The following is a 22,833-nucleotide window of genomic DNA, read 5'->3' as shown; positions in this document are numbered from 1 at the left end:
ATGTTTTATTACTAGGTTGCATTCTGGCTAAGTTGGAAGAGCGGGTTATATTGTTCAGTCTTCCTATATCCCTTCCTTAATAAATGTATATTTAACAATGTCTGAAGCATATGAAGTGATAATAACTAAATCAATACTTCCTTCATTGATTGTCCAGGATCCCTCCAGCATGATGCACACAGCACTGCAGTAATTTTCCAGCTAACTAGCACCCTGATCTACAGTCCTGCTATTGATTGACCATTGTATCAGACAGACACTGAATGGTGTTGCATATGCTTCTATTTAGCCTTCTGATTCATTCGTTTATTACTGGACAAGAGTGATCATCTGAGAGACTTCCGGAAATTGTCCAGTGAGAGTTGGACTGTTAGGATTCCTATAAACAAGCCTTTTTCTATTACTGCCTGCTTCTTCCTTTCCAAGCTTCAGTTTCTTTTGGCAGGACTTCATATTGAAGATGCTACCCAGCTTAACTTTCTATCAGTTTTCATTTATTTATTTGTGAATCTTCTATATTGCGGTATCATTAAAATAACCCATGAGTGTTGTATAGAATAAATCCATGATAAAAATAGAATAGAGTAGAGTAGAGTAGAGTAGAATAGAATTTTATTGGCCAAGTGTGATTGGACACACAAGGAATTTGTCTTGGTGCATATGCTCTCAATGTACTTAAAATAAAAGATATGTTCATCAAGGTACAACATTTACAACACAAGTGATGGTCAATATATCAATATAAATCATAAGGATTGCCAGCAACAAAGTTACAGTCATACAGTCATAAATGGAAAGAGATTGGTGATGGGAACGATGAGAAGATTAATAGTAGTGCAGATTTAGTAAATAGTTTGACAGTGTTGAGGGAATTAATTGTTTAGCAGAGTGATGGCCTTCGGGAAAAAACTGTTCTTGTGTCTAGTTGTTCTGGTGTGCAGTGCTCTATAGCGTCGTTTTGACGGTAGGAGTTGAAACAGTTTATGTCCTGGATGTGAGGGATCTGTAAATATTTTCACGGCCCTCTTCTTGATTTGTGCAGTATACAGGTCCTCAATGGAAGGCTTCCATAAAATAAACACTGTATTGTCAGTAACTTTTACCAATTACTTATTGAAGGAGAACGTAATATATAATTTATTCCAGCAAAGTGAGCTCTCTTTGCTGAGACACTTTGCTCTTAGGATAACTTCAGTAGGGCACATCTGTCCCTTTAGTGTCCCATTCAGCTGCAGCAGTTACTATAGTAAACAGGAGCCAAATATTAGGAGATAAAATAAACTTACCAAAGTAAAAGGTATATATGCTAAATATGTGTTTTTACTTAAACTAGTTGGTTAGAGCAAACTTACCCTACATTTCTGCAGTAAGTTGAAACTCTATAGGCATAGTAAGGATGAGCCTAAAGAATTGCATCCCCACTCCTTATGCAAACTTATAAGAAATCCTTGTTTTGGATTACTTGCTCCTCTCAACCATGACAGAGTTAGATTTATTAATGTATTAGATAATGGCTGATTCCCTCTCAATCTTTTAACCTAATATATTTGCAGCACATGGATTTACCCTCTGGTAGATAAGTTTCCTTCTCTTTTTTTATGAAGTAAAAGTTCTTTTTAGAAATATGCTCTGATCGTTTAGCATTCCATTGATTAGCTATTGCAAGAAAGTGCTTGGTACTTATATATGAAACAATCCTTTTTAATGCTTGTGGGAAAATCAGAACTTTGAGAAAATTCCTCTGCATGTGGATATGATACCACTTTTTGTGAAGTGTTCACTTGCATTAAGGGTTCTGCTTTTAATGTCAAATTAGCATCAGCTTGGCAAAAAGGAAACATCATACGAAATTTATTAGTATTCTTCTTCCAACTTTCCCCAACATAGAGTACAGTACAATATTTGCCCACGAGTTCATATATTGTCTTCTTTGCTCCTTGACCTTTGCCGTTAAATCTTCTCCAGTGTTGGCTGTTTCAACTGATTCTCAAGCCTACATACTCTATAAGCTGATTTGATTCTATCTGTTTAATCACTTCTTAAGAGCCAAGATGTACCCTAACTCTATGTGGTTTGCCTACTGCACTTGGCACATAATGAAATCAGCGAAATGTTTCTAAGAACTCAGCCAGCCCTGACTTTGTCATCTATTTTAGGATTACAGAAGACTCTGCAGTGACAACATTTGAGGCGCTAAAGGCTCGCGTTCGTGAATTAGAAAGGCAGCTCTCCCGTGGGGACCGCTATAAATGTCTCATTTGCATGGTGAGTAGTTTGCCAGTTCTGGTCATGAATGAGGAAATGACACTATACCTCTACCTTGGCTGTCGCAAAATGGCACCGTTGATAGAATGCATTGCAGCATTATCCACTATTGCTTGACTCTGGAGAAAAGCACCTTTTTTCTTTCTTTGAAGTTAGGATCAGCGTATCTGTTATAGCACGACATTACTTTTTCCTAATGTATGGGCTTTGCTTTTATAAACTATATCACTGTTGATTTGTAGAACATATATTTATGTTTTTCTTCCTGATTTGCAACATGTAACTTGCTCATTCCAAAACCCGTGAAGGCTTAAATGCAGACCATTTACAAAATTATTTAAAAGAGTCCTTGATCGTGGTGGATGTGGATTATGGGAGTTCACATCACAACGTTTGGAGAGCAGGAGCTGGGAAAGGCTGTAAATAAAGAGCCCCTGATTGTGCTTATTATTTTGAAGTGTTGAAGCTCCCTCTAGTGGATCAGAGTCTGCAGATGTTAATATCACTTTTTACACATCGTGCAGTTTTACAACTCAGATTTTTATTTTAGGGGTATTTCATTCTAAGCTATATTCTATAGCTTTATTTTAGGAAATATCTTTTCCTATGACGCAGAGTACAATTAAGTCTGCATGGAAACTATTATCTCCCCACATCTCCCCAATGGCATGTGTCTTTTAACATTTACCTTCATCTCTCTAGACACCAAGCATATATTATATTTGATGGATATGTGTATTTGAGTGATAGTAACAAGAGTTTGCTATAAGTATTTGTTAAAGAGAATTGTGGTATCTTAATGTGAAATTAATCTGTTCAATGATTAATCAATAAGGTCAGTTGATTTTTCTCCATTTTTCACAATTGAAAGTTAAAAGTCTTCTTTAATTTGTTCCTAACCTACATGTAAACATGCAGCACTATACTGTGCCTATGTTCTCTTTGGGGTATGATCAAAGGTATATATTTTGCATTTTATTTGCATTTTATATTTACAAATGTGCATCAGTTCACAAATACATGTAAAATCAAGCAATGGTTTGGAGGTCAAATGAGAAAATAAAATTTAGAAATACGTTGCCCCCACTGCATCCTGCCCTGCCCTGCATAATTCCAGATTCAATCAGCAATTTCCATAATGTTATAGTATGTGATGCAGTAAGGGCCGTGGTGGCTCAGGCTGTAAGATAGCCTGTTATTAAAACACAGCAGCCTGCAATTACTGCAGGCTCGAATCCCACCAGGTCCAAGGTTGATTCAGCCTTCCATCCTTTATAAGGTAGGTAAAATGAGGACCCAGATTGTTGGGGTGGCAATAAGTTGACTTTGTAAATATACAAATAGAATGAGACTATTGCCTTACACACTGTAAGCCGCCCTGAGTCTTCGGAGAAGGGCGGGATATAAAAGTAAATTAAAAAAAAAACTTTACTTTCTTTCTATAGGACTCTTATACAATGCCCCTGACCTCCATCCAGTGCTGGCATGTGCACTGTGAGGAATGCTGGCTGCGGACTCTGGTAAGTCTCTTAGTTTCTTAGGGGGTAGCTTAAATTAGATCCTTTTTTTCCTAGTTGAAATTACATGAAAATCCTCTTCAAAATACTATGCCTCTATGGCAGTCATTCTTAGTGTTACCTTCTTTTGCATTTGATGGGTTCCTATCATAATAGAAACAAATAGTTCACTTATTTTTCAAGAATGACCTTTGCTTGTTCACAGACATTTTGAGATGGAGAGAGAGAGAGAGAGAGACAGAGAGAGATTTAACAACAAATTTTAAAAGTATGATTAAAGGTTCAGTTGTTTATCTTATGTCTCACCTAGACGACTACTGAGTTCCATCTCTGGTGCATGTACCAACAGTTTTAGAGCATACAGATTTTCTGTCTAATCAGTGGATTTTTCTACTCTTTCTATTTGTATCTTTGAACCCTCAGAGGTGGTTGGAGAAGCATTTTATTTTGTTTCTAAAAGGCTGGGAGGATACTTTTTTTAACTTTATTTTCTTTTTTATTGTATTTTATTTTAAAAAACGTATATGGCTGCCTATTACATAGAATGATTGTAGGTGGCTCACAAGAATCCATTAAACATAGTTAAAAACAAATGTACCCTTCCCCCCAAGGTGCCAGACCAAACATCCTACATCTCAACTCTCCTCGTAGTCCAGTGCTTGGAGGAAGAGTCAGGTCTTCACAGCCCTCCAAGAGGCTGAAAGAGTAGCCATCCCGCTACTTCAAGTGGGAAGGTATTCCAAAGGGCTGGGATGGCCACCAAGAAAGCAAGCCTCCAAGGTCGTATCAGATGGCAACATTTAAAGGAGAGGACCTGGAGCGCAGCTACCCTGTCTAATGCAGTAGGACTGGCAGATATTCTCAGGGAGAGTTGATCCTGCAAGTAACTGGCCCTGAGACTCTTAGGGATCTCTGTTCCCTTGAGACATAGCCCATTAGTTTTGATTGTGCTATCATGCTTTTATTATCCATCTTTCCATTTCTCAATCCTTTTGTAGAAAGCTTCTTTAAATTGGCTTTGCAGGGTAGGCTGTTCTTCTTCAATGAGTGTTGGGCATACAGTTAATGTAGTGCAGGGGAGATTTTCAATTACAGGTAGTAGAATTCATAATTGATATTCAATTAAATATGAGAAAATATGAATGAAATATTTTTTACTATAAGAGTGAAAAATGTGCAAGTAATTTCTTCCTGTCAGTCTGTAGAGATTCTCAGTCATCCAGGTCATGGTTGTCCCAAGGTGCTTTTTCTGGAGGCAGCTGGGCTTCTTGTTTTTTCTTTGAGGACGTTTAGCTTCTCATCTAAGAAACTTCTTCGGCTCTGACAGAATAGTGGGGAATGGGTTCTTCCTTTCAGATTTTTAGTCCTGCTGTACAAGTTTTATTTGTGAAATTGGTACCTTGAGTATTTTAAGGCTTAAGCATCCATCCTGCCCTTTACAACCTCTGAATCCCAGAAATCTGGCCAATGGCTCCTACTTTATTTCTGTCTGCCAAAGCAACCCTATATCCCACATACTGTGGAAATGTGGCCCTTGAGATATCATGCCACATCTGGTGTACCTAAAACACTTGTGCACATCCCCTTGTTTTTTTACTTGTTTTTGCAAACTGAGTTCTAAATAAAATAGGAGTAATTGGTCTTGTTGCATCCATTATTCAAGCCTATCCACAAGATAGCTTATTAAACTAGAATACCTGCAAATGCAACAATTCTTTTTTTTTTTTCCTGCTAGGACTTGAAAATAGTATTTTATTGCCCATGCTCTTTCACTATATTAAATTTAGTACTGACTATCCATAAGGGTTTTACATTTATGGAGCAAATATGTTTCAAAAGAAAGCAGTCTTCAATATAGTAGTGGCTTGGCTGAGGAATTAATATACTTTCCTTTAAAAAAAACTTCATGTCATACTTTGGCAGTGATTTGTTGTCTTTGTAGAAATGATCCCAAACACTAACACAGTGAAATGTATATGAGATAGAAACATAGTCTTGTAGGTTCTGCAAATAAATTTCAACAGAGATATTGAATGCAAAACTAAAATTGTGAGTCTCAAATGTGTAATGTCTCTCTCTTGATTTTTTAAGAATAATTTCCTTTTATCATCATGAAACAAGGAAAAATAAATTCTCTCATCTTGATTTAAAATTTGCCAGGATTATTTTATGAGAAAAATGATATGCTCCATTGATTCAATTCAAAATAAACTGACCAATTAACTCAACTAATGAAACCATATGATAAATTGTGCTGTCTCAATTGAGCTGTATTTTTGTAAACTAAGTTTATTGGTATAGCATATAGATGAAAATATAGATGCAAGCAAAAAAGTTTTGAAATGCATATACTTTATAGATCCATGATGGCGAACCTATGGCACACGTGCCAGAGGTCGCATGCAGAGCCCTCTCTGATGGCAGCGCGCCATTGCCCCAGGTCAATCTCCGTGGCATTTCTTTCATGAGCTTCTGTTTTCCTGCAAACGACGAAATAGAAGCTCACGAAAGAAAAAGATCTTACCTCTTGCCGCTCTGCCAGTGTTGGGATGCCCTGCCTCCTGCCGGCCAGCTGGTCTTCGGGTCTCTGCTGCGCATGTGCGCATGTGTGTGCATGCATGTCCATGCATGTGCATGTCAGTGCATGTCAGTGCATTTGTGCATATGCCCATTTGTGCATGTCTGTGGATGCGCATGTCCACACATGTGAACCAAGAACTTGGGAACTTCTGATATAATAGTATAATACCATTTCTACCTATACATTTTGCATTTATTTAAGTAAAGCATTGGTATATACATAATATGTATATCCTTAAGATGATACTATTAAAGGATACCAATTGGAATACCTATATTTTACTCTGAATTTATTGTTCAAGATTGATTCTAGTTAGGCTCTTGCTGATTAGAAATAAATTCAGCTCTATTACTGTTTCTTTGGGGGGTGGGGATGAGAGAAGAATGTGGTGCTTTATAACATTATTTGTGGCCTAGCATTCAAAATAAGGAATTAAGCTGTGGAATGGAGATGTAGCTACTCACCTACTCCTCAGCCCTCGCTTTCTCCTCATAGCCGACAAGATATTGCAGGAAACATTTTGTAAGGCAAGCGCTGTTCTCTTACTCACTTTAAAAAAAAAATCACTCTTTCTGCCTGTGTTCATATGTTTCTAATGTAACTATTAAAATGTAGCCTGAAGACAGCAATAAAAAGCCCAGGATGCCTTCATGCTGCTGTGTCTTGATCAAAGTCAATGTGTGTAATCTTGTTAAAGCTGCCCTTCCCTCCTCCTTTTCTTTATGAATGTGATGGTGTACAGCATATGCACCATATTGCTTTCTTGTAATTAAAGTATCTCCTTTTATTTTGGATACAGAAAAGACGCTTGTAGTTAGTTCTTAACACAATTGAGGAACAGTGGGCAGAGGCAGGGTAGGTTGATTTAAAAATGGTCATATGTTACCTTGCTCTGGGAATCGATTTTCCTCTTGGTTAGGAAAATGTACAATCCTATTTGTACATGTGAAAAAATGTGCTCTAGAAGGGAAGCATATTTCCTTTGTTGTGCAATAATTTGTTGCACTTGGTAAAAGTTAAAGGGGGAAAAGAGACTGGAATAGTGAGCTTGGCACTCTTCAACACTTCTGGACATCTGCCAGTCTTTCACTGTTAGGGAAAATTTAACTTTCATCTTTTAGTTTTATGACGAGCTAAATGTTTGCTTGGATGACGGTGTAGCATAGTAAAGAAAGTAGAAAGCAAAGTGGACATAACATTCACAGAAATTGGATAGGGCTCCCAAAATTTAAGTTACTGTTGGGAAACAAACACAAAGTATTCACTGATGCATGCTAATTTCAAGCATTTGTTATCCTTAGTTTTTGTCTAATAGGAATTACTATGGTTCTGGATGGGGGTTTGATTTTCTGGCATCAGATGTTAAATGCATGAAGTAACTTCCCTTAAATATCAATTTCACTTCAACAAGTACAATAATATTTAGCTGCATTACTTTTTCTTTTCTATGGAATACAACAGATCTGTTATTATTTACATGGTAATAATTATACACTAATCCTGTTGATGATGTTACCTAGTCTGGTAACGTCTGGTTCAGAATAAGAAGATAATACACTGAACCTAATTCTATAATTGTTTACTAGTTATCCCCATTCCCCATAATCAGTTGTATCCTCTATTTCAAAAGCAGGATATAGAAGTATTTGGGACAGAAGCGGCATTGGTATTCCCCATTTGTAGAAAGTGGCATTTGTATAGAAGTTGTAAATCAAGCTTCACCAAATTCCAGCAGACTTCCTGCTTAGGATTTGCATCAACTTTAAAAAAATTACATGTTAGTGATACAGTTCATTCAGCACATGCCCTTAACTTGACATTACAGTTGGCACAGATTCTATATCATGCCACTGCTATCCATTACTTCAGTAAGAAACCTCCTGAAAATGTAAAATTTCAGCACACAATGAAGTAATTGGATGGTCTTATCTTCCTTAAATTCTTCATATATTTTGTACCGTGTTTCCCCAAAAATAAGACCCTGTCTTATATTTTTTGGAACCCTGAAGTAAGATAGATACATAAGATTTTTTTTTATTGGCCAAGTGTGATTGGACACACAAGGAATTTGTCTTGGTGCATATACTCTCAGTGTACATAAATAAAAGATACCTTCATCAACGTACAACACTTACAACACTTAATGATAGTCATAGGGTACAAATTTAACACTTAATGATACAACACTTAATGATAGTCATAGGCTACAAATAAGCAATCAGGAAACAATCAATTACAGTATAAATCGTAAGGATACAAGCAACAAAGTTACAGTCATAAGTGGAAGGAGCTGGGTGATGGGAACGATGAGAAGATTAATAGTAGTGCAGATTTAGTAAATAGTTTGACAGTGTTGAGGGAATTATTTGTTTAGCAGAGTGATGGCGTTTGGGGAAAAACTGTTCTTGTGTCTAGTTGTTCTGGTGTGCCGTGCTCTATAGCGTCGTTTTGAGGGTAGGAGTTGAAACAGTTTATGTCCAGAAGGTGAGGGGTCTGTAAATATTTTCACAGCCCTCTTTTTGATTCGTGCAGTATAGAGGTGCTTCAATGGAAGGTAGGTTGGTAGCAATTGTTTTTTCTGCAGTTCTAATTATTCTCTGAAGTCTGTGTCTGTCTTGTTGGGTTTCAGAACGAAACCAGACAGTTATAGAGGTGCAGATGACAGACTCAATAATTCCTCTGTAGAACTGGATCAGTAGCTCCTTGGGCAGTTAGAGCTTTCTGAGTTGGTAAAGAAAGAACATTCTTTGTTGTCCTTTTTCGATGATGTTTTTGATGTTAGCTGTCCATTTTAGATCTTGCGATATGGTAGAACCTAGAAATTTGAAGGTTTCTACTGTTGATACTGTGTTGTCTAGTATTGTGAGAGGTGGAAGTATGGATGGGTTTCTTCTAAAATCTACCACCATTTCTACGGTTTTGAGTGTGTTCAGTTCCAGATTGTTCTGGTCGCACCATGAGCCTAGTCGTTCAACCTCCCGTCTGTATGCAGATTCATCATTGTCTCAAATGAGACCGATCACTGTTGTATCATCTGCGAACTTCAGTAGTTTAACAGATGGATCATTAGAGATGCAGTCATTGGTATACAGAGAGAAGAGAAGTAGGGAGAGCACACAGCCTTGGGGGGGCCCTGTGCTAATTGTATAGGTATCTGGTGTGATTCTGCTTAGCTTCACCTGCTGCTTCCTGTTTGTAAGGAAGCTTGTGATCCACTTACAAGTCTGTTCAGGTAGCTGTAGCTGGTTTGGCTTAGTTAGAAGAGTGTCTGGAATGATGGTATTGAATGCTGAGCTAAAATCTACAAAGAGGACCCTTGCATAGGTCTTTGGAGATTCAAGATGTTGTAGGATATAGTGCAGAGCAATATTACCAGCATCATCTGTTAATCTATTTGCTCGGTATGCAAATTGCAAGGGATCTAACAGTGGATCCGTGATGGTTTTCAAGTGGGACAGCACTAGCCTTTCAAAGGTTTCCATGACTACAGATGTTAGAGCAACTGGTCTGTAGTCATTCAGTTCCTTGATGGTGAGCTTCTTTGGCACTGGGATGATAGTAGAGCGTTTGAAGCAAGAAGGAACATACCACATCTGTAGTGATTTATTGAAGATATGGGTGAAGATGGGGGCCAATTGGTCAGCACAGACTTTTAAGAAAGAAGGAGTTATCTTGCCTGGGCCTGGAGCTTTTCCTGGCTTTTGTCTGTGAAATTGGTCTTGCACTTCCTTTTCTGTGATCACTAGGAGTTGTGAACCCAATGGGATGGGGTCAGTTGTAGGAGGCTTGGCTGTTTTTGGTGTGTCTGAGATGGGGGTTGTGGAGATAGGTGGCTGTAGCTTCCTTTCAAACCTGCAATAAAACACGTTCAGGTCATCTGCCAGTTGTTGATTTCCTTCAGCCTGGAAAGGAGGTTTGCTGTAGCCGGTGATATTTTTAAGAGTTTTTCACATGTTTGCTGGTTCATTTGTTGAGAACGGATTCTTTAGCTTTTCAGAGTAGCTTCTTTTTGCTGCTCTGATCTCCCTTGTTAATACATTTCTGGCCTTATTACCATGTGCTCAAAAGCCTGTTTGGGCTTATTATCAGGGGATGTCTTATTTGGGGGGAAAACAGGGTAGTTTGGATAAAAAAATTTAAAATTGAGAATTGTAGCATTGTAACAGTGGAAGCATCACTTGCAGATTAATTTGGATGACAATATTAATGAATAAAATGCCCAGATTCTCCAAGAAAAAGGCTTTGGTCATGGACACGTGAAATGAAAAGGATTTATTTGAAGCCGCTACAGTGGTCAGGAAGAATCAGAAAATGAAGGCTATTAGAATTAAAAATACCTTGCCAATAAAGGAGAATGAAATGTGTTTGAATATTAGTAGCTTGGGTTGGTAATTAGGCTGTTGGTTTGGACAAAAAGGAAGAAAGCTATCAAGCAAGACTGCACAAACACTTCTTGGCTATCAAAAGATATCACCGGACTATCCCTCATGTCAGTCCCTGAAGATTCAGAAGGTCACAAATTTGATCTAACCGGGACTACAGTTGTAACCCAGATGAAATCAAGGAGAGAAAGGGAATTCCTTGAAGTCTGGTTTTCCACCAATAAATAAATAGATACACTAACATCGACCCAGTCTATCAATCGCTGAGAACTGCATCAACCATGATCCCAATGGTAGCACCCCAATATGCAGCAACAAAATTAAAAACCCATCAGCTCACAAGAAATTGGACCACATCTCAGTAACAACAGCCAGCCATGCAAACCTTCAAACAAGCCGAAACCAAACCATGACTCAGAAGCATCCACATAACAACTCTAATCCTAATCTGCAACACACAGACAATACTTTACAGCCCAGCAACAAGAGTCAGCCAATCAAACAGTCTGAAATCAGATCATGACTCAGAAATATCCGAACAAACAACGTTCAGACTAATTTGCATCTCATAAAAAGGTATTTAAAGAGCTGTGTTCTGACAGATGAGCACAATTAAAAATGCACTGATGATGTCTCCTCGAATGGTGATGAAACGTTTGCAACCAAATTGCTAAGCTAGGAGTTCAAACTAAATAACTAACTAAATAAATAAAGAAGAATATTTGTAACTCAGGGTTGAAATGAGAGGTCTTTGGTGCTCTCTTGAGTTTGGTTGGGGTTTTTTTGCAGATATTTCATTATGCAAAACAGGTAACATCAACAGCACTGATGATGTTACCTAGTTTGGGTAATGAAACTTTTGCAAGAAAACAACCAAGCTCAGAGAGCACCAAGGACCCCCTTATAAATGCTTTGTTTGATTCTTAAATAGGGTACTGTCTGGAAAGTGACAAGTTGTTTAAAGAAAATCATCCATAATTCCAGATACTGAGAACATCATTTTATCTATCTTCTGAAAATATACACTGATTAAGATAAAATACAAAAAAGAAATATCTCAGATGCCCACCTATCATACACATTTTATAATGATATCATACAAAAAAGTTGGTATTTTTATACCCGGTTCCTTTTCTAATAGCTCCTGCCATGGAATACAGCTGGTCACTTAAACAGCCAATCAAAATTACAACAGACAAAACCCTTTTTTGGAATTACAGTGGCTACACATACCTCTGTGGACACATGATTGTATTTTGGGGACTTCATCTTTATGGCCATTTGTAGCGTCCTGTCATCATGTGATCACTGTTTGTTTCAGTTTTTGCCAGTTTCTGGCATTTACTTCCAATTCTGGGGGAGAAATGTACATTGCTGAAAGTGGATTTGTTTAATGACCATCATAAAAATGGTTGTAAGTTCGAATCCGGTCATGTGATATCTCAACTTGCCACGGCAGTAACTTACAACTTTTAATTCCAGACTCCATTGCAATCATATGTTGAGGACAACCTGGACACAGTATGCTTATTAATACTAAATTGCATTTGCAGTTTGCTTGATCATTCATCCAATTTTAGAGAGATCCTTTTGGAGATCTTCACTCTCTTCTTTGGTTTTTAGCTACTTTGAAAAGTATTATCAACCAATCTGACTACCTCATTGTTTTCTTCTCCAAATGGTTTTTGGGCCAAGTGAACTCAAATATTATTAGAAAGTAGAGATGGTGAGCAAATAAAGGCTCCTGAGTGCCTCCTGAGTTATCTCTTCTCTCAGAAGATTGCTATTGACCCATGTGTCACTGCCAAATAAAAGGAAATATTGGGAACAGAGGCAATGTAACACTGCAGTAGGAATGAAAACCACACAATGAGGCCAATGAGGATTAATTGAAAAGATGAAGTGGAAGACAGACCTAAATAAAGAAATGAGACAAATCATTAGGGACAGTTTTGGTCTTGAGTACAGGTGACGAAGAAGAGAGTTTCAGAGTGGTAATCCCAGAAGACATTTATCTTGAGAGTAACAATTCCAAAGATACCATGTTTCCCCAAAAATAAGACCCTATCTTATATTTTTTTGAACCCTGTAATAAGGGCTTGGCTTTATTGCCATATGCTCAAAAGCCCGATTGGGCTTATTATCGGGATGTCTTATTTTGGGGAAAACAGGGTAGAACTAAGTAACTAAGAGGATTGAAGGGGGGCAGCCAGATTAGTCTATAATAGCAAAAAAATCAGGAGTCTGATAGGAGCTTTTCTAACAAATTTTATGAAAAGTTACAAGTTTTTGGGAGCAGCAGCATTGAATGGATAGACTAATGTAATGTAATGTAATGTAATGTAATGTTATTTATTTATTTATTTATTTATTTATTTATTTGATTTGTATACCGCCCTTCTCCTGAAGGACTCAGGGCGGTTAACAGCCAGTTAAAAGACACATATAATACAAATTTAAAAACAATATAAAAAACTAATTCAATTAATGGCCAAAAAATAAAAATAAAAACCCCATTAAAAACTACAGTTAAGCTAGCCCTGCCCGATGGAACAAGAAAGTCTTCAGCTTGCGGTGAAAGGTCCGGAGATCGGGGAGTTGACGAAGCCCCAGAGGCAGCTCATTCCAGAGGGCAGGAGCCCCCACAGAGAAGGCCCTCCCCCTGGGGGCTGCCAGTCAACATTGTTTGACCGACAGCACCCTGAGGAGGCCCTCCCTGTGAGAGCGCACAGGTCGATGGAAGGTTATCGGTGGCAGTAGGCGGTCCCGTAAGTAACCCGGTCCTATGCCATGTAAGATTTAAATTGGAATAAGGTAGAGGAGGAACGGTAGGTAAGATAGATAGGTTAGGTTATGCAGATAGAGTTTACACTTTACATTTATCTTATGAGTCAACAACTGTAATGTGTTAGAAACCCATTGTGTTTGTTGAGACCTTCTGAGATTGTGTGAAACCTTTTGAAATATGAGTTCAATAGTTTCTCATTTAATGGTGCTGTTAAAGTCCCACTTTTCCAAAACAGTCACTTTGAAATTACAATGGAATGTCCTGGGAAATTACAATGCACTGATGTTACTTTATCCTTGCTTTGAATTCTAATGTCAAACTTGTATCCACTAATTCTTTTGTGCAAAGCTTGTCCTGTTTGTCCTATGTGGAATCCAGAAGGGCATTGCTTGCCGGTGATGGTATACATATCACTTTGGAGGATGAGTATGTGAAGGCAGCTATAATCTTATGTGTATACTTGTTGGGGCGTACAATTTGAGGGCAGAATAGACATCTGGGTTTATTGAAGGATCTGGTTCTTATGTGGTATCATTGTTCTGTTGTTCTTTCCTACTTATGAGTATATGGGTATATTTTGGGTGGTTGTATGCAAGTATAGGCTTGTCATAGATTGCCTGAAAAAGTATAATGTCATTTGTTTAGTATGGACTGTAGCTTAATAATGTGTTTTGAGTGGTTTTAGCTGTGAGGTGTAGGTGACAACCAGTTGTATAGATCTTTCCTGGGAATTGATCTGGTTGTATTGATTTGTCTATTGTTTTGGTTGAGTGAATAATTCAGTCTTCTAAATGCTGGGATTCATTTCATCAGTTGAGCAACTCTGTCAAGTGATTCAGAACAAATGTGGTCATAGCATAGAAACAGAAATGTTTAGGTGATGTGTTCTTAGGTGGGAGCTAATGGCATGTATGACTTTCTATAGGTTCCCTGTATAAAATAATGTTTATGAGTTCATTGTGTGGTTTTATAGTGACATCACTGAAGTAAGATTTTTTTGTAATTAAGTCTAGGCTGAGGCTGATAGGGTGGAAGGATGGAAATTAGTGAAGTCATAATAAAATTTAATGATTCATTTTCATGGGTCAAGATGATGAAAATATCAACGAATCTCTAGTGAAAAAAAGAGCTTTAACTTAAGGGAATGGATCTTCTCTACTGAGAGTATGGGTTTTGAGGCTAAGTGAGCATCATTTTGAATAAGAAAATAATTGAAATTTTAAAGATTTGTGTTAAAATTCAGGTGTTACCTTTACTACATATTTACAATGAAACTTTTTTTCCTCATTGTCTTTCTGTGAAATCAAAAATTACACTTTAAAAGGAATCATTTTGTGTTATAAAGTTCAACTCCCTGTTTATCTTGTATTTGGGACAAGTTATCTTTAATTTCTTCAGTTTGCTTTCCTGTATCTTTTAAAACTACCAACTCTCATGACTGGTTCCAGTTTGTAAATGGGCATTCTTCCATGGTGATCAATTTATGATGGCACTGATAGCATTCTTAAAATGTTGAGATTTGCTGATCAATTCAAAAGGATAGAAAATACCTAGTGTTTATCTTCACTTTGATAAATATATTAAATTATGTTGCCACTTAGCTTACTTGAAATCCTTCCTTCTTTCTTTGCATCTCTCTTCCATGCACCCTGTGCATTTGGGGTGAATAGCATTGCTCATATATTAGGAACATGAAAATGCTCATTTCAGAATCTTTTAACCAATATACTTTTTTACAGTTTAATATGTTTAAAACTGTTTTTACCAAACGCACATTTGCTGACCACATACTTCTCTTGCAGTTGGTGCAGATCAGCTTTTATCTAAATAATCTGTAATGGCAACTTTCTTCTTTTCTAGACAACCTATTACTTACTGTTCATATGTATACTGTGAGCTTATGCACCAGAGACAAATTCCTTGGGTGTCTGATCACACTTGGCCTGCTCTGCTCTGCTCTGCTCTGCTCTGCTCTGCTCTGCTCTGCTCTGCTCTGCTCTGCTCTAATTTGGACTCTGTTCAGCTTTCACATTTTAAAATTTAAAGCAAAATTCCCTGCTCTTTTGTCAAGGCAGTGTTCTTCTGATATTCTGTGAGAAGTAATGACTTTAAAAGTGGGCTGTACTCATTATTTTTTGAACTCCTCAAAACGATTAATCAACTTTCAGAATCAATATCTGCCAAATTTTAATTAAGAATGTATGAGGTAAACAAAAAACTTCTCTTAATTATTTCTTTTTGGTGCTGTGCTTTACCCTGGAGCTACATTTTACAGCCACGTTTTATAAAACCTGCAAAACTTAAATTTATAATGGAAAGCCTGAAGTGGCCTTCACTCATCATATGCTTCTGTTACTCATCAAGACTTTTCCATGGGTCATGATGAAAGGAGTAGAACATTTCTGATTTTTTTTTGGGGGGGGTTACGTTATGTTGTGTTTGGGGGGTGTTTATTCATATATTCATTCATCCATTAAACAGGTGTGGCATATTATTTTGCTGTTTTTATTTCAATAAAAGTTTAATAATCACAACTGGCAAGTGAGCTACATGGGAATTGGAAAGGAAATCTTTTTTCATTGACTCTGTGTCAGTGCATGTGTCTGAGTCTTGTATAGAGTGTTTCATGTGGAATTGAGAATATTTAAATTGAAAATAGCTCAGCAAGTTTTCAAATGAACAATATATTGTACCAGCCTTTTTTCTTGGCTATAATTGAGAGGTCTTATAATTCTGTATTCAACTCTGGCTCAGAAAGGCTGTCTGTTCTCAGAATGTTATTCACATTAAACGTTTTTTTAAAAAAATCTTATTTCATTACTCAATCTTGTGTAGTTGCATACAAGCATTTGTATTACTAGTATTTTTAGAATATAATATGTCTTTAAATCATTTAGAGATTTGGCTGCAGTAGATTTTTGTGCAAGATAAATCCACCGAATAAGCATTTGAGAATGTGTCTTCTATATCTAAATTTAGCTAGGACTTTAAATATTCTTCTAGGAATGCATTCAGAGTGTTAACTTTCCTATACTCCATTCCCGATTATATCGCTTATTGTTAGATAGGGAGGCAGAATTTTTTTTCTTGATTCCCTTTTCCCTTTGCACCATCAGGTATCCCAAAGCTTAGCTGTTGTCCTGTTCTGCTGGTGGGAACTCTTCTGTTTGTAGAAAAATGACTGCATTAAGAGCATAATCCAGCACATATGTTTGTGTGTGTGTTCATATTACATATTGTATGCGAGAGAATTACAGAAGATGAGAGCTCCTAAGACACTGTAAAGCAGGGGTGTCCAAACTTGGTCCCTTTAAGACTTGTGGACTTCAATTCCCAGAGTTCCTCAGCCAGCTTTGCTGGCTGAGGGACTCTGGGAGTTGAAGTCCACAAGTCTTAAAGGGACCAAGTTTGGACACCCCTGCTGTAAAGGCAAAAATTGTAAAAGATTCTGAGAGAAATTTCAACTACCCGTCAGATTCTTCTTGGTTTCTAAAAGTACTTGTTCAAATTCGGGTGTTGTTGCCTGGTGTGAAGATATGGTAGGGGATATTTTCTGCCAGGAGGAAAAACTTCACTTGTCGAGGGTCCCACTTTATCCAAGCCAGTTTTGTCTATTGGACCCAAAGATGTGACATTTCTACAAGCCTATTTGAGACCATCATCTATATCAGCTGGGAACTTGTATAGCTACCACCACCACCCCCATTAATTTTGCTGGGGAATATTTGCTATTATTGTTGTCTTCATTTTCTCGCCTGCTTTCTAGCATACCTAACAATAGGCTGATAACTCAGATACTTTTATTCTAATTCTGAGATTTAGAATTAATCCGTCAGATTAATTGACAAATGATTCACTATTGTGAGAAAAAGTATGCCTCACTGAAGATTCTTTTTCTTTATTTAAACTATGTGGATGTAATCACAATTTTATCTTCATTCAAACTGCATACAAAGCTAAAGCTAATGTTAATTGAATAAAAAAACCTGGAAAACTTGACTTTGCAATTATTTGTTCAACAAAAATTAAACAGATATACCATTTTCTTCTGTTGAAAAAGTAAATACACACTCAGCTCTAATACCTGGTATTGCTGTCTTTGGCAGAAACAACCTCAAATAAGCATTCTTATAACTGGTCTCTGAATTTGGAGAGAATTTTTTACCCTTTCAGCTGTGCAATGTTTGAGAGGTTTCTTGCATGCATAGCATCTCAGAAGGATTTAGTTTTGAGTTGTATAGTATTTATAGAGGTTACCATTTACAGCCTGTTTCCTGTAATGGTTGGATGCAGTTTACCATTTCTAACTACTTCCTTTTAGTTCTTCTTGTGTTACGATATGACTGAGGTATCATCCTTGTGTTTCATAACTCTTCTCTTAATCCTTCACAGGGTGCCAAGAAGTTGTGCCCTCAGTGCAATACCATCACCTCACCAGGGGACCTCAGGCGCATTTACTTATGAAAAAGATGGCTGCTGAGATGCTTGAACTATGGGGACAAGGGAAAAGGAGTGGCAGCAACACAGACACTTGAAGTTAAGGACTCCAAAAGTGGACTAGAGGCTAAGGGAGCTGCACGATGCCTCTGCTTCCAAACCTGTCACTGGTGCTGCCCACTCCACAAGAAGGCCAAACCAGAATCCTTATTGTGATTTGTTTTTCCTTTTTTACAAACTGCTGTTCCACGTCTGCCCCATTTCTCCAAGAGTTGGGGTTCTGTCGTGGACAACGCGCAAGACCTTTCAGGGAAGCATGAGAAGGTGCTGGATCTTCCACTGCAGGAAATGTCCGAGCCTGTAATCTGCAGTCTCCTTCCCACCCTCTTTTTATTTGTGGTGTTCTAGTGGATTTTTTTAATAAAAGAAAAAACTTATACCTTCACATCCACAAAGGCAGAATGAAGCACATGTAATATAGACTATATGTTTACAATGTTGTGTATAAATGGGATAGACTCCAACGTTACATACTAATGTTTTCCTTTTTATTTTTTCCGGGGCAGGGGGTGACTTTTTTAAAAAAAAAGAAGAAGAGAAAAAATAAGCAGAGAACATTAAACCCATATTTTTCTTGGTTCTGCAGAGTTTTTGCATTAAAGTCATTAGTTTAAAAAAATTATATAAATATATATTATACATATATATAATATAAATGGTTTAATGTTCTGTGGTGTATATTTCCTCATTCAGATATGAAATTAACAATTCGTAGTTTCGGCCATAACTTACATGACTTCTGGGGAAAATAGAAAAAAACAGGTTTTCCTTCATTTGTTACAGTTAAATGGGCTATTTATATAAAATACTTCCTTCACTGAAACCCTTTTCCATTTTTTCACTTGGGAAAACAAATGTGCAAGCTTACCCCATTGCCTGTGAGAAAAGTCATAGCAGGTGTCAGTAGACTTTTCAGGCAATAAACATTCTTACGCAGCCCTCTATGGCACAGGCACCAAAGTATTTTTTTTTAAAAAAAACATGTCTGAAATCTTGTAAAGTTTTGGCAATCATATGATGTTTCAGCCATGTTTTAATTTTTGGGTCTAGGGGTGCCATCTGGGAGTGTTGCAACTGCCTTAGTAACAATGGACATCATTAGTGGTAAACTCTGATAGGCACTTACACGAAGCAGAAAACAGTAGTCTTTGTCTATTACAGATGGAATTGTTAGCGTAGCTGTGTTCAGGCCAATTAGTCTTGTGAAAGCTAAAGCTATCTTTTGTCCAAATGTAATTGTATTCATCAACCTGCAAGCTTATAAGGATTAAATTTGAACAGGGCCCCAAAATAAATGCAGAAAAACACGCAACGTTCTATCATACCTGTGGCAGAATCTTTAGCATTCTGCTTTGACAAGTTCCCAGGTCCTGCTACTGGCAGTCTGTTCTACTCTGGAATATTTTTCTTAACACCTGTTTCATCTAATTTTCAGATGTTCATGTTTCATTTTGAAAAGGAAATAGGTATGTGCCAGTTTTGCTTCCTTCTTTTGTCACTTCTGCTTGGACTCTGGTAATGGTGGAATGTAATCTGGGTTTGTTCAAAATCAGATTAATTTAGATTCCATTCATTTCCTCAGAATTCCTTACAGAAACATTTTCTTAGCCCTTTGTTCTGCATTTTGAAAATAACCCTGTGAGCCACTACCTGCCTTACTTTTAAAAAAACCTTACAGTTTTTGCATGCACCGCCAAACATGCCATTTTGTAGTCCATTCAGGGAACACTTTACAAAGTTGTTATAAATTCTGAGAGGAAGTTATCAGCCTGCTTGATGCTGACAGGCAAATAAGCCTATAAATCACTATTTAAACTGGGGTTACAGCGTGAAAATTAATGGAACTATGGCCCTGGGTCTACTAAATAACTTTTTTGCTTTTTTCATTAATTCCATCTTATACTATATTTGTGGATTTAAGCCTCAGAAGGACATGATTGCACTAAAACATCTGGCTAGATTATCATGCTTACTGGGAACACCTTTGGCATGATACTGATTAGACCACAAGATTTTTTTCCCAGTCCAGGATTCTTTATTCCTATTGAGTCAAACTGAGTATGCACTGAATGCAAGTTGAAGACATCTGTTGTCAGTCAGCCTCTTATGACACAGTTTCATCCCCATATACATAACAATTGTCTTATGGAGAATTATATTTTATCCTTAGGTAATTCTGAGCTCCAGAATACCCAAAACTATCTGAACCAGTGTGTCTCTGTCAAAAACGATGTAACAGTTAAGCAACATATTGAAGGCTGATTTGTAGCTCATATTAGTTGTTGGAGGTGGGTAGGAAGGGGGGGGGGCAATTGGTTCAAGCAAATATTGATCTGGCATCCTAAAGGTGCAACAAGTTTACAAGAGCCATAAAGCATCTCAAATACTATTTGTTTGGGCGCAAGATTCCACAACTGTATAGCACTTATACCTTCCTAAATCTATTGTAATGGGGATGATACCATGTGTCGCTCAAAAACCTGCTTGCCCAATACAATCAAACAGTCTTTGGTGGGACATTAAGTGCAGGGTTACTCTTCTCCCTGATCTGTTAGACAATAAACTGAAAAAGTTCATCCTTGATGTTCCAGCAAGTTGGCACTGGGAATAAAGAGCTTTTTCTGGTCCTGTGGACTAATTCTAAGCCAAATGAATATATGTAAAACCACATATAACTATTAGCATTTATTTTTAAACCTAAATCTGACCCTACATTTTTATTTCTTGAGGAGTAAGGAGAGCAGTGAAACATGTTAAGACAGATGCAAAAAACCTAACTCGTTAATTTCCTTCTCTGGAGAAGGTACATTTTGCAGAACTCTAGGTGCTCCCTTCTTTCCCTCAATGAGCTTGAAAATAAATGAACTGTCTTTGCCCAAAGATTCCCAGCTGCACAAGGTGGTATTAAAGTTGTGTCAATGATTGTGTGTCGATGTATATTCTATAAAAAGGTACTTGTCATTCCCGTTTGTAAACTACATTGACATTAATTAAATGAATATAAAAGCTTCCAAGTTGTGCTTCCAGTCTTCTACTTGCTTGTTAGTTTTATCTCTTAGTCAGTTTCAAGATCAGGTACTTCTCTTGGAATTTGTGTGTGCATTTGTGTCTTTAAGTCAGTGTTGATTCCTGGCAACCACCTGGATGAATCCCTTCAATTTTCTTGGGAAGGTTTTTTAGAAGTGGTTTGCCATTGCTTGCTTCCTGAGGCTGAGAAAGTGATTGGCGCAAGGACACCCAGCTGGTTTTGTGCCTAAGGCGAGTCTAGAATCAAGTCTCCTGGGTCATAACTTGGTTTAACCACTACAACCAACTGGCTCTCCCTCTCGCATATAGTCACTGTTAAGTCATAATCAGTAATTGTACATCCTTGTAAGTCCTTTCTTACACAATCAATATCAAATGCCTATTAGTCCCCGTTTCTGCTTTCAATTAATTGCCTTTTTCTGTTCTATTTTTAATTACTACAGCTTTTTATGCAGTTTACAAGTAACTGATAAACAGTTAGAAAATCCACTTCGTTTTTTCAAAAATTAATTACAATCCTGGTCATTGTTTTAGGCAACTGCAAAATTACAAAACATAAGCTTTACCTACCATTCTTCTGACATATTCCAGAAACAATGTGAAAATTATTCAATTTTGCATAGTAGTTGAATAATACTGTTTTTAATAAACAATAAAACAGGCAATTATTATTATTATTATTATTTATTATATTTGTATACCGCCCTTCTCCCGAAGGACTCAGGGCGGTTCACAGACAAAAAACAACAACAACAGAAAACATATAATAGATTAAAAACAGCTAAAGAATAGATAGTTGAATTCAATTGATGCTCTGACTTTTGAATACAAATTTAAAACCTCATTTAAACCCCTTTTTTAAAAATCCCAATTTAAAAAACTACATTCAGGCTAGTCCTGCTCTTCGAAACAGCAACGTCTTCAGCTCGCGGCGGAAGGACTTGAGATCGGGGAGTTGACGAAGCCCCAGAGGGAGCTCGTTCCAGAGGTAGGGCCCCCCCCAGAGAAGGCCCCCCCCCTAGAGGTCGCCAGCCGACATTGTTTAGCTGACGGTATCCGGAGGAGTCCCTCTCTGTGAGAGCGCACTGGTCGGTGAGAGGCTAATGGTGGCAGTAGGCGGTCCCGTAAATATCCCGGCCCTAGGCCATGGAGCGTTTTAAAGGTGATGACAAGTACCTTAAAGTGAACCCGGAAGACCACTGGGAGCCAGTGCAGGTTACGCAGGAGGGTGTTACATGGGAGCCAAAGGTGCTCCTCTATCACCAGCGCAGCCGCATTCTGGACCAGTTGGAGTCTCGGGCACACTTCAAGGGAGCCCCATGTAGAGAGCATTACAGTAGTCCAGGCGGGATGTAACAAGGGCATGAGCGACCGTGCATAAGGAAGCCCGATCCAGAAAGGCGTAACTGGCGTATCAGGCGAACCTGATGAAAGGCTCCCTGGTGACGGCTATCATATGATCTTCTAAAGACAGCCGTGCATCCAGGAGGACGCCCAGATTACGAGCCCTTTCCGTGGGGGCCAATAGTTCGCCCCAATGGTCAGTGATGGAATTAGCTGACTGTACCGGGCCGGCATCCACAGCCACTCGGTCTTGGTGGGATTGAGTCTGAGTCTGTTCCTCCCCATCCAGACCCGTACGGCCTCCAGGCACTGGGACATCACTTCAACAGCCTCGTTGGGGTGGTTAGGGGTGGAAATATAGAGCTGAGTATCATCAGCGTATAGATGACAACTCACCCCAAGACCACGGATGATCCCACCCAGCGGCTCCAT

The 22,833-nt window shown here is 38.0% G+C and overlaps 1 protein-coding gene across 4 annotated transcripts in view; it reads left to right on the top strand.

The window, feature by feature from the left end:
• The window catches only part of LOC131195264 (E3 ubiquitin-protein ligase RNF220), a 78,393-nt gene extending 57,354 nt beyond the window's left edge, over positions 1-21,039 (top strand). For all 4 annotated transcript variants that reach the window (XM_058177042.1, XM_058177040.1, XM_058177041.1 and 1 more), the window contains 3 exons: positions 2,157-2,265; positions 3,711-3,785; positions 17,926-21,039. In XM_058177042.1, coding sequence (XP_058033025.1) covers positions 2,157-2,265; positions 3,711-3,785; positions 17,926-17,997 — 256 coding nt within the window. In that variant the 3' untranslated portion in view covers positions 17,998-21,039. The remainder of the gene's footprint in view (positions 1-2,156; positions 2,266-3,710; positions 3,786-17,925) is intronic.
• The last annotated feature ends 1,794 nt before the right edge of the window (positions 21,040-22,833 follow it).

The sequence above is a fragment of the Ahaetulla prasina genome, chromosome 3 (assembly GCF_028640845.1).
Source record: "Ahaetulla prasina isolate Xishuangbanna chromosome 3, ASM2864084v1, whole genome shotgun sequence".
NCBI classification, from domain to species: Eukaryota; Metazoa; Chordata; class Lepidosauria; order Squamata; family Colubridae; genus Ahaetulla; species Ahaetulla prasina.
This window is presented reverse-complemented; position numbering and strand designations above follow the sequence as displayed.